The 13,087-nt window shown below is 46.1% G+C and overlaps 1 protein-coding gene across 16 annotated transcripts in view; it reads right to left on the reverse strand.

The window, feature by feature from the left end:
* The window catches only part of MCF2L2 (MCF.2 cell line derived transforming sequence-like 2), a 440,334-nt gene that overhangs the window by 114,258 nt on the left and 312,989 nt on the right, over positions 1-13,087 (reverse strand). For all 16 annotated transcript variants that reach the window (XR_008318527.1, XR_008318525.1, XM_053304949.1 and 13 more), the window contains one exon: positions 8,716-8,808. Coding sequence is in view for 14 of the 16 variants with exons in the window: in XM_053304949.1 (XP_053160924.1) it covers positions 8,716-8,808 (93 nt within the window). In the remaining 2 variants the exon portion in view is untranslated. The remainder of the gene's footprint in view (positions 1-8,715; positions 8,809-13,087) is intronic.

The following is a 13,087-nucleotide window of genomic DNA, read 5'->3' on the forward strand; positions in this document are numbered from 1 at the left end:
TCATTTCCTTAGGGGACTGTAACGCCTTTATGAACTGTGACAAATTGGTATTGGCTAGTCACATTACATAAAGTCACATAAAGTTGGAGCCAGACAACTTGTCTTGATATTTACTGTGCAGACTGAGAGGCAGCAAGTTTAATGCTGCTGGCATTCATTTGCTGGAAATATTACGAGAAACAAGGCAGCTTCAAATGACACAGGTTCAAAACATAATGAAGGAAGCGATAGAAATTACTCAATTATTGGAGCAAACATAGTAGATCATGTCTCTGTCCCAGTTACTAAACACAGATAGATTCCCAAACTGAATGATCATCTGCAGAATGAAGCAATCACTGTCGTCAACCAAGAATTTCAAGGAGAAAAAAATATCTCTCCTCATACATGATGCATGGTTCTCAAATATTTATTGTTCCAACCTATATGGTGGTAACAACAATTATAAGTAAAACAAACACATATTATCAACAGTTATTAAAATTATAGCATCTATGTTACTCAGAGAATGAGTACAAGTAGGCTTTCTTATTTATGAATTATATGGAGTGAGTCCTGTATCGTATGACATCTTACAATTCATCAAATGAATTTGGGAAACCTTTTCTTCAGTTTTTTTGGCAGCCACTGCAAGCTTGGTTATTCTGTCAAAAATTTAACTTGATAAGGTAGCAGAAATATGATTTCAGTTTACTCATTGACATTGGACATTTAAGTTATCAGCTTTAAAACACAATAATGAGGCAAACCTATAGCATGGATTTGTGCTATAGGGGAGGGGACCAGACATCCAGAAGCACTATGGGTGTTTTTTAAAAAAACCTATTTAATCATAGTGTCTCTACAAATTGTGAGGGCATTTTTTTAAATCTCGGGCTAAAAACCTCTTCCAAAAAGAGTTGACTTTCAGAAGTAATTCTCAAAACCATGGGTTACTTAGATGATGCAAGTATGTGGAGAACTATAAGATATGAATTGCTGCTATATCTCACTGAAGATGTGCCACACAATTTATATATATATATTTCTCTAAGGCGTAGCCATTGCTAATCCCATCTGTGGCAGCTCTCGCAAGAGTTTGCAAGCGAGCTGCCAGCAGGGTGAGAGGAAAGGGGTGGTGGCAGACAGGCTTATGCATGAGGCAGGCAACAAAATGGTGTGTGTGTGTGAACATCAGTGGGCAGGCGGGGGAAGAAAACCACGGCAGGCGGGGGAAGAACAGTGGCAGTGGGTGGGGAAAGAAAGTGGTGGGGTGGGGACTAGAGGTGCAGATGCTCTGCGCCTGGCCCAGCTAGTTTATTTTTAAAATATCACAATCCCAAACCCCACATTCTCCCCATTCTGGTGCTAGGGCAGGTAGCTTTTGAAGACACCTGAGGACAGAGAGAGGAGTTGCAAGAGAAGCACCAAATGGTAGTACACACACAGAGAGGTTCCTCAACAAATCACAGTCCAAAATGCTATACATTAGCCCCACATACTGTGTGTCTTTCTGTACTAGATAGTGGCCAATATCCAAACTAATATGTGTGCCAAAAAGAGATTTGTGGACACAGCAGTTGAGGGGCAGTTTTGCCTATCTCCCCTTCCCTCTGCAGCCTATTCTGCCTCCTGAAAATATGTCTGAGGGTTGCAGGACCCTCAAGGAGCGGGTCCCTATTTTCAGAAGGCAGAGTTGACTGTAGAGAGAAGGGGAGACTGGTGAAAACCACATACACAACATGTTTTGGCGTGTTCAGATTTAGTCTAGGTTGTCAGCCACAGAATTAGCTGGAAACAGATTTTTAAAGTGAAATAAAAATTTGACGATTTCTACCAGAAATAAACCTTTATCTCAGAATATGATGCAATTTCACATTGGAATTATATACCGAGCCCTCACTTGAAGCCACCTAGGAGATATTCTGGCTACTTTTCAACAAATTCTTGAGGAACTACTATTTTTGATCTGTTCTCTTATTTATTTTTATTGTATTTTATACACCTGAGTAATTTTATACACTTTTACACTTGAGTAATTTTTTTATACACTTGAGTAATTTTGCTTTATTAGGATGGGGAAGGCTGTAGCTCAGTGGCAGAATACCTGTTTTTCATGCAAGGTCCCATTTTATTTTATTCATAGGATTGTTATACGGAACATTGTGCATACTTTGTAGAAAAGGGCGGGATACACACTTTATTACAAAAAAGCAAGCAGATTCAGGCCAAAGTTTAAGCATACTCCAGAACACCATGCCTTGCTTTGAACTGTAATGCAAATAACTCCCAATAACTTTTATAAAGTTGCCCAGGAAGGCAAAAGACAACCTCTCAGATGATGTGGTAAAGGAACTACTTTTTCAAAGAAGAGTTTACGAAAAGCCAGTGAAGGAGAAAAGGCTGGGGTGAGTTTGGAAGACACATCAAGAGCTAGGATTCTGTCAGTTTCTAGATGAGTAAATCAAGCACAACACTAGTGTACAAATTCTTTACCGGTTCATATTTTTAGATTGGGAACAACATTTTTGCTGACTAGCTGACCCTGCACAGAGCATCTGTGCAGTAGTGCACTCAGCCTTTGGCTTCCCCTCCAGAGACTTCGCTTGCCCGCGTCCCCACTCGCTGCTTGGCCATTTGTGTCCCCCTGCCATCCGCTCACCTGGCAGCTGTGACCATCCAGCCCATCCACCTGCTGCTTGCCCATTCATCCCAGCCGCCATAAATGCCCCTGACGCTCCCCCCTACCTTCAGCCTCAACTTGTTCTCCCCCTACCTTCGACCCCAGCTTGTTCTCCCCCCCGCCCACCTTCAGACCCAGTTTCCTCTCCCCCCACCTTCAGGCCCAGTTTTCTCCTCCCCCCACCTTCAGGCCCAGTTTGTTCTACCTCCTTGCCGCCCTCGTCTGACCAGCCGCCTCCTGCCCTCCCCGAAGCGGCCAAACTCCTTGCCTCCTGTTGCCGGCCAGCCACCTTCTGTCTCACGCGGTGCTTGCCGCCCGCCCAAAGTCAGGAACTCTCGCGAGGGATGCCACACATCCCCATGCATCCCCAGCGGCACGTCTTTGGAGAATTAAATATATAGATAGATACTTGACTACACATTCCTCACTCAAAAATTAAACATATACTCTATCACCTTCAAGCAGAGCACCAGAAAAGAATGCTATTTCTGGGAAGGTTTTCAGGTATGTCAACTGATAAAAACTGTTTATCTCAAACAGTGGGTGACATCCTGACTAACAAAATACCTGTCCAATGGGGGAAGCACCAGTGTACCAGTGCTTTTTAAGAGTACCAGACTAAAACTGCAACAATGCTAATGTATTGTGTGTGTGTAGATTTCAACTATCTCCCCTTCCCCGAAGGCTCTCTATGAGGGCTTAAAATATGTCCACGAGGGTTAGGAACATAGGAAGCTGCCATATACTGAGTCAGACCATTGGTCTATCTAGCTCAGTATTGTCTACACAGGCTGGCAGCAGCTTCTCCAAGGTTGCAGGCAGCAATCTCTCTCAGCCCTATCTTGGAGAAGCCAGGGAGGGAACTTGGAACCTTCTCCTCTTCCCAGAGCAGCTCCATCCCTTGAGGGGAATATCTTACAGTGCTCACACTTCTAGTCTCCCATTCATATGCAACCAGGGCGGACCCTGCTTAGCTATGGGGAGAAGATATGCTTGCTACCACAAGATCAGCTCTCCTCTCCAGTTCTACACATAAGAAGAGCCCTATCTTGGAGATCCTTGTGTGTAAATCTTTGTAGATATATCATGTACAAACAACCACTTTGTATATAATTGTGCTTTGGCAACGTACTGTATGCTTTGGTAGTTTGTTGGTTCAATAAAAAAATCTTGTCCTATTAAAAAATAAATAAATCTTGTCCTATCTTGGCGATGCTGCCAGGGAAGGAACTTGGAACCTTCTGCTCTTCCCAGAGTGGCTCCATCCCCTGAGGGGAATATCTTACAGTGTTCACACTTCTAGTCTCCCATTCATATGCAACCAGGACAGACCCTGCTTAGCTAAGGAGACATGTCATGCTTGCTACCACAAGACCAGTTCTCTTGTGACCCTCAGGGACATGTTTTTGGATGGCACCGAGTGCTTCTTAGAGAAGGTGAGTTTTTGAAATTTGTCTCCATTGCTGAGCCAGCAGTAGAGCTTAGTTGAACTTTTCAGAAGTACCGATGCTTCTTCCATTGCACTGGGGCCACGTTAGCCAGGATGTATCTCTAGCTGTATCTTTACGAAATAGAATATGGGCACAGTGACTGACATCCTGACTAAATTACTCAACAGAAGCCCCACTGAAATTAAAAGGACAAGTTAGTCATGGCTATCTTGTCCTATTCATTTCAATGGGACTTCCGTTGAATAATTTAGGTCATTTCCAGATGTTGATTTGTCATGACTTCTAAAAAGCTTCAGTCTTAGTTAATGATCGGCTCTGATGCAGGCTCCAGGAAACTGCATCTGCGTCTGAAGAAACTCTTTGCAGTTTTCAGCACTGTGGTCAGACAAGGAGTACCATCATTCTGCTATTTTTTGGTATTCCACCTGTCAGCCTGTGCTTACTTATTTGTCTCCTTCCATGACCATTTTAAGTTATGATCTTTAAAGAGACAGAAATCCAACTACCAATTACAGAACAGCGTGTTTGATAAACAAAGATATATGCCAAATATCTCCTGCCTAAAATGGAAGGCTGGGCCAAGACACATAATTTATTTGCAGAGAAACCAAATGTATTATTTGGCTTCAACGTGGGTTCTTCAACACTAAACCTGCTTTGTGTTTGCCCATTTAATTCATGTCAGTCAAAATGTTTTTACAAATAAGTTACAGCCTTTGTAGATGTCACCTTTGATTCTGTCAATAGAGATCAGCTTTGAGAAAAACCTAGCTCTGGTATTGATCACTATCTGTTAAGTTTCATGAGACTATGATATGATACTATCTTAAGAATAAGACCTGCCTATTCTGCTTTTCTGTTTAATTGAATTGCTACATCCTGTGGTGTTAAGCAAAGTTGTATCTTGGTACCTTCCTCTTTAACAAGTTGCCAGAAGCCTTGCAGGGAGGAGAAGGCTGTAACATCTGCTTCCCACAGACAGTGGCTACCCAGTGGTGAGAGCCTAAGTGGTTACTGTCTGCTTTTGTCAGCTTGCCAGCCTGGATGCCCCCTAGCTTGTGGGGCTGTGGCTGCTCTGCAGGTAAGTCTGTGTGGGATCGGGACCAGAGGGGTGAGTCAGCAGTTTCTGAGGGTCAGCTGCTCAGAGTAGCCATCTTTCTTATAAAAGGACTGCTGTACTGTGGCGGCGGGCCCGTCACCGAAGGGGTGACACCAAAGGGGGTCTCCCCTTTGGGGGAGCCACCATGGGGGGCAACGAGGGTGAGGGCCTGGTGATATTTTTTGGCTTCTGTTGTTGCTTTTGGATCCTGGATTTTTCAGAAACGTCTTGGTTTGTCTGGGGATAGGGAGACAGGGGGTGTGTCCACTGACCGTGGGGTGGCTGTTCTGGTGGTGGGGAATAGAGGAAGGTTTATTTATTTATTTATTAGATTTATATACCACCCTTCCAAAATGGCTCAGGGTGGTTCACAACCTGAAGTAAAGTTGGCAGGTCAGCGCGTCGTAACAGGGGAAGGGAAGTTGGAAATCTATTAGCGGTTTCCCCATCCGGCTGCCCTGCCAACTCTTTGACCTTGAGGAGCAGTGCCAGCCTCCCCCAGACTCTCACCTTGCTCCTCTGTAATGCCAGGTCCATCCAGAATAAGTCGGAAACCATCCATGATTTGATTCTGGATGAAGGGGCAGACCTGGTATGTATTACAGAGACTTGGTTGGTGGAGGCTGGTGGCCCAGTCTGGTCCCAGCTTCTTCCTACAGGGTAGTCTGTTGAGGAGCAGGTGTGGGGACATGGGTGGGGAGGTGAAGTGGCTGTGTTCTATAAGAATAACCTTTCCCTGACCAGGATCCCTGTGGAAGTGTCTGACCATATTGAATGTGTGAACCTAAGTTTGGGGACCAGGGATAGACTGGGACTTCTCTTGGTGTACTGATCGCCCCGCTGCCCGATGGAGTCCCTAACTGAGCTGACGGACTTGGTCTCGGGTTTGGCGTTGGAGTCTCCCTGGCTTGTGGTGCTGGGGGACTTCAATGTCCGCTATGGGATCGATTTGTCTGGGGCAGCTCAGGAGTTCATCGCGGCCATGACAACTATCCCAAAGGGTCTTGGGACCGACGCACATTGCAGGTCGTACGCTCTATCTGGTCTTTCACTCTGATCAGGGTGGTGTTCTGTGGGTGGGGACTCCTGTGATTACTCCATTATCACAGACGGACCACCATCTGGTTAAGGTTGGACTCACAGTAACACCCCACCTTCGCAGGGGCGAGGGGCCCCTTTGTGAATAAAATCTCTTCATGGATAAAATCTCTCACATTCGGGCTAACTTGGATTCATACTCCACAATTACTGCAGTGTCTGAATCAGAGGTGTCCAGCGACTCCTCTTATGTGGTTAGGCTGGATCAGTTTCAGTTTGTGACTCATGAGGATGTGGACAAGCTGCTTGGAGCGATGTGACCTACCACCTGTTCTCTTGATCCTTTGTACCAAATTCATCCCACCTTTGCTCCTTCTGCAATGGTCCACTTCTCTCTTCCTACTCTTAAAATAACCAAGACCTCAAGGATGTTGCAACATATCCTTTGCTTTTTTGGCCCAACACCCTTTCCAGTTAAAATACTAATAATTATGTAGTAGGGCTGAGAGAGGCCTCTGCCTAATTTAATGTCAGTGCTGAAAGCTAAATAAGCCCCCTTGTATAGAGGCAGCATACCTTGGAAAGCCAGAAGTTAGGGACAAACACCAGGGAGGGCTATTATTTTTGTGCCCAGCTTTTAAGTTCCACAGAAGCAACCGGATAGCACTGTAGGAAACTGAGTGTTGGGTCACAAGGACTGTTCATCTGTGCCAAGAGTTTTCTTGTAATGATTAATTTTTTAAAAGAAAAAGTCTTGGAGCTAGAGTTTTGCCTGCATCACACCCCTCTAATGTTGGTGTGCTCCCCCTTAATTCCAGACCCTGGAGCGGGGGGAAAGCCACGGTGAGGGAAGGAAAGCACTTTGTACATCCATGGATCAGATATAATCTTTGCTTTACATATCACGTTCATGAGAACAAGTCCATGGGATTGTTGTTCTCCAGGGCTTAACATGTCCTCCCTCCCCCCCGCCCCAGTCTCTGGTACAGGAAAACAAAAGCAACTCTTGCAGAGGAGGAAGTGACCACGGTACTCTTAGCTCAATTAGGATTACTCTTGGCTCAAATTACAGTGATTGCAATTGAAATAAATTGACTCCTGTGATGCCCCACTTCTCCCACCCCACTGCCCCATATTTACTTCCTCCAAGAGTCCTGTTGGCTACTGCTAATCCTACGAGGGATAAGGATTTCTGGAGAGTTTTCTCTTGCAACTTCGGAGTTTGCTAATAGCTATTAATGGTGCAGGAGGGGAAGAGAGGCTCAAGCAGTGGAGTGTGGAGACTAGAGCGTAATGGCTCACCGCCGCACCAGTCCCTACCGTGCTTGCTCTGGAGCTTCTCCTCCTTGTCTCCTCCAAGTCCTTCATTCAAGTTTTTGTTTTTGTTTTGGCAATGCCACCAGCCGGGTTGGCTGACCTTGCTTCTGCCTAGCTTCCCACGCACACCTCCCTGCTGCTCATGGCGCACACCAGGCAGGCAGGTGGCTGCTGCCCTGCCCCACTGCCCTGCCCCTGTCTAGAACAGAAGAGAGAGGGTGCACAGGCACAGCTGCTCAGGTCTTGCCTTGAAGGCAAGGGAGAGCCCCCCCATCCATCACCGCCCTCGATGCATTGAGGCTGCTGGCCATTGCACAGCCCGCTTGGGTGGCCAGCTGCAATCAGGCATGTGTGACTGGCCTCTGGGGGGCCCTTTGAGGCAGCGGGCCGGGAGACAATTGTCTCCCCCTGCCAAAGGACGGTACATCCCTGGTTGTGATATCCAAACACAACAATCTCCTCTTCCTGCTGACTTCAGAGAACCCGAGATCTTAAAGTCACTTCAACCCTCAGGTTCTCTGAAGGAAGTAGATTAGAAGAAGCTGAGACTGGTGGGTTTGGACATCACAACCGATCTCAGCTTTTCCTGACCCAGAAATTAAGTAAACACTCATGGGGGGAAGGGAGGAGGTAGCACGCGCTCCTAAAGCTGAGGGAACTTGCAAAGAGTTTGGTGTTAACAGAGATTCTGCATGACGTCGGAACCGGCCCTGTCTTTAAGGGCAACCCTACACAAAGCTCATTACAATAGTTCAACCTAGATGGGGTCAATGCATGCATTGTTGTGAAAGTGAAACTCCAGTATGTAGTACACCGCTCTGGGCTCCTTGGAGGAAGAGCGGGATATAAATGTAACAACAACAACAACCAAGGTCAGTGCGGTCTTTTCAAGGTAGGGCTGCAGCTGATGAATCAGTCAAAACTGGTAAAAAGCATTCCTGGCACACCTTGTGTATGTATTGCCATAAGAGCTTTCCCAGTATAAATTATGGGTAGGGCTGTATCTTTTAGTTTAATAATGGGAAGAGCAGATTAATCTCAGCAACCACTTCCCTGAGTGGGGTTTACAAGTATGTTCCACTGGTTCAAGGTGACAATGTATAGGGGAACAGGAGAGGCTCTTGAACAGCTTACCAACTAATCCCTACCTGAAAGAAGAGGCTGTCTCCACACTGTCTCCAGAGAGCTTCTGACCTTGGTTTGTTTTGACAGTATTTTTCATATATTTGGAGATCTTCCTTCTGCAACAAAAGAGAAGCAAGAGTCAAATAACAAAATACAGCTTTTAAAAGACATAATAACCAGATCAACATCTTCTTCCTTCCCAAATAAATAAGATGGGATGCATACATAGCACAGAGGACTTTTGAAATGTTAAGAACTTTTGTTGAAAAGCAGTATATAAATAATAGTGGTAGTAGTAAAAGGCCACATTCACATGTAACGGGAAACCGGAGTTAAACAGGGCAGAGGTTGGGTTCCATGTATGTCCGAATGCATGCAACCTCGGCTCCGTTGAAAAAGTGACCTAAGGTTTTCGTCTCCAAACTCCAATTTGAACCCTTGGTCGGTAGTGAGTTTCACTGCTCCTACCTGAGGTTTGGAGCCTCAGGTAGGAGCAGTGGTGCATCCAAATTCTCAATTGCAGGCTGCGCTTGTTGTAACTGGAGTTGAGAGAGGAAGCTCCTCCCTCTCTCCAGCTGTGATTGGCTGCCAGGACTGTACTTCATGCCAGAAGGAAGCCTGCACAGCCATTTCCACCTCCTCTATACAGTCTCACAGACTGCTGTTCACATCCTACCTGTTAGTTGGAAGTCGGAGAGGTCAGTGTTAAGGGAGTGAGGGAGAGAATTGGACCTGCGGTTCCATGTTACGTGTGAATGCGGCTGTAGTTTTAATCTAACTCTGTCTCCTTTCTAACCATGGTTAACAAATCAGGAGCAAGCCTTAGGAATGTGCATTCCCTTCCCATGGCCCTCCCTTCAATGGAGGAAATTCTCTCTTTCCTCCTTGACTTGTGGTTAAGCAGTCCAGCATTATGCATATGTAAGGCTAAGCAGCGTTTCCCTTAATTAAGGATCTGCGGACCCATTTGCACATAACTGGAAAAAGGAGCTGAAGGGGCCTGGGGCTGAATTTCTAGTATGTCCGAATGTGTGCAACCACGGTTCAGACACAAAAGCAACCGAAGGTTTCCCTTTGAAACTCCAATTTGAACCTTTGGTTTATAGTGAGTCTCACCACTTCTACCTGAGGTTTCCATTACATCTGAATGCTGCTTGGAGTCCTAGCGAGCTCTAAACAGAGTTGAGGGAGGAAGTTCCTCCCTCACTCCGGCAGTGATTGGCTGCTGGGGCTGTCCTTCATTCCAGAAGGAATCCCACACAGCCAGGTCCCCCTCCTTTCTGCAATCTGCCTGACTTCAGTTGGGATCCTGCAGGTTATGACCAAATGCAGACAGGTAACCAAGTGTTGTGGGGGGATGGCAGAACTGCAGGTCAGCAATCTCCGATTTCACATTACGTGTGAATGCGGCGAGAGTGTTGATTTAGGGGAATCTGGGTTAGCCACAACCATGGTTAATTTATTTGTCAACAAACTGCTTAACCACAGCTGAGCAAGGAAGAGAGAATTTTCAGAGACCTCATTCACATGTAACATGAAACCCCAGTTAAATGGGGCAGAGGTTGGGATTCTGTTATGTCTGGATGCGTGCAACCATGGTTTCGCAGCAAAAGTGACCTGCTGTTTGCCTCACCAAACTCCAGGTTGAACCTTTGATTTGTAGTAAGTTTCGCCACCATAACCTGAGGTTTTTCAGTGGCAGCATTATGTCCGAACATGGATGGTCCCATAACCGTGGTTTTGTTCAATTTCTGGAACTGTAATCATAGAGATGATGGCAAAGACCCACCTGGGATCATGCCCACTCCATGCCTGCAGCACTTCTCACTGACCACTTCTCCAAGCACTTGCATTGCTCCCCTGTCTCTGATCCAACAAAGCAATTGCTCGGCAACAGGGACGCCGCAATGTCCCATCCCAGGCTTCAAAGCCTATCAAATGGCAAAATCACACAGGGGCATGCCCTCTTCCCACTCTTCTCTTTGCCTCCGCCTGCTGGCAATCAAGAGAGAAAGGGGATGGGATGGCAAGACGAGCACTATGTGCTTTGCTCTCTGAAAATGAAGTGTCAAAAGATGTATGTTCACAAGCACATGCACTCGAGGTGGCATCATAAGCAGGGCAACACCATTAGAGCACTGGGAAGGCAGCATATGGCAGGGCGGCAATACCCAAGGTTGGGTTTAAAAGGCAGCCCCAACCAGGAATGACTGAATGGTAGAGGTCTACCTTTTGTACAATTATGCTCGGGAAGTAGGGCCTTACTCATGAGAAGGGCCAGGCATCAGCACTCTGCCAGTGAAAGGAACTATTTGACATATCGTTGGTACCAGTTGGAGAGGAGAGCTGGTCTTGTGGTAGCAAGCATGACTTGTCCCCTTAGCTAAGCAAGATCTGCCCTGGTTGCATATGAATGGGAGACTAGAAGTGTGAGCACTGTAAGATATTCTCCTCAGAGGATGGAGCCGCTACTCTAGGGAGAGCAGAAGTTCCCAAGTTCCCTCCCTGGCATCTCCAAGATAGGACTGAGAGAGAGAGAGTCCTGCCTGCAACCTTGGACAAGCCTCTCCCAGTCAGTGAATACAATATTGAGCTAGATAGACCAATGGTCTGACTCAGTATATGGCAGCTGCCTATGTTCCTAACAGCTCACCCTGTCTTGGCAACTGCTACAAAGAAGCTGCAAAGCGTGCCCTCTGTCAGCCCATCCGCCCCTTTGAACATGTCCATCTTTGGTTTTGCCTGGAACGTCAACCCCGCTCTTCTGGGTTTGCTGGAAATTGGGGGTCCCCTCTCTCACAATTCCCTGCAGCAGCAGATCTGCATATGATGCAACGCTGGTCCGAAACCAGAAAATCTGAATGAGAGTAAAGATCCCTCTCCAGTCCCAGTGTTTCCTCAGTCTGCCCACTCAGCTATGCACAGACACATGGAATGTCAAAATCTCCTTTGTGTGTGTAAAAGGTTTCCTGGAAAGTGAGGGATGGGTGTCGCTGTGCAAAACTTCTATAATTAACTACGGATGACGGGGAACCTTTTTTCAGTTAGCTCAAATCACAAGGATGCAGTCCTATGGAAGTTTTTTGAGCCTAAGGTCCTCCCCAGTAGACTGGTCCTCTCATGAGAGTGTTAAATGCCCTTTACCTGCTGAGGGCAGACAGACCATTCTGAAAAGGCACCATCACGCTCGGCACACCCCTTTGAAGATTGTGGCCAATGGCTGTCACCCCTGCAGATGTCCTGACACTTTGCCCACAGTCTAGCTATATTTGTGCTATGGAGATTGTTGGGCTGTGGCCTCAGCGGGCCAGGAAGAAGGAGATGCTCCCTGGCACTGAAAATGGAGGTTGCCGGGCTGCGTTTGGACGAACACTTGCAATGTGATCCACGGTTTGAAACATTAACCATAGGTTCAGCAACCCCAGTTTCACGTTACATATGCATGCAACCAGAGTGTAGATTTAGGGAAATCCTGGTTAGCCACAACCATGGTTAATTTCTATGTCAGCAAACTGCTTAACCACATTTAAGCAGGGAAGAGAGAATGCGGTCCAGGAAGGAAAGCAACAGTGGGTTGGGAGCATGTGATCCTTGTGGCTGGTTTACATTTGTTAACTGTTACATTCAATAATGCAGAGAGCATTATTTGCACCAGGCCCATATTTTATGTATTTGTTTATTATTTCCCTGTGTAATAATTATTATTTCCTTGAGCCATTTTTGGAAGGGCGATATAGAAATCAAATAAATAAATAAATAATATTACTTTTTAATCCCAGTATAAAATTCAGGACAAAGTTGTCTCCATCATGTTATTCTACAACCCTGTGAGATACATTAGGCTCAGAGATCCTCGATGGTCCAAGGTCACACAGCAATTCTCATGGAGATTTGAACTTGGGTCTCCCTGGTCCTGATTCAACATTCTAACCACTACACCACTCTGTCTCTCAAACATAAAATTCATAGGTCTAAGCATCACTGCTAATATTATCTTGGAATGAGTGTGTTTAAAATCTCAGTCTTGCAACTGCAAATACAAACTGCAGCTAGAATTATTATCTCTGACACCATCCCAGCCACAGCGGGTCTGGAAAGTGTTCTGCATGAACCTGACTGTATTTGGAACATATCCCAGAATCTTGTGCAAAACCCTGGAGCCCTGTGGATTCCTGGGAAGACAATCATCTAGACTAGAGGGTAGATGAGTCAGTGTGAGGAGAGTCCCCTGAACAAAGCAACTTCACATGTACGCTGATGGGATCTGAGCTGTTGGTGACTGACCAGGAGAGAAATCTTGGGGTCGTGGTGGGCAGCTCATTGAAAGTGTCAACTCAGTGCACGGCAGCTGTGAAAAAAGGCTAATTCCATGCTAGGAATCATTAGGAAGGGGTT

This window comes from Hemicordylus capensis, chromosome 3 (assembly GCF_027244095.1).
Source record: "Hemicordylus capensis ecotype Gifberg chromosome 3, rHemCap1.1.pri, whole genome shotgun sequence".
In the NCBI taxonomy this organism is placed as follows: Eukaryota; Metazoa; Chordata; class Lepidosauria; order Squamata; family Cordylidae; genus Hemicordylus; species Hemicordylus capensis.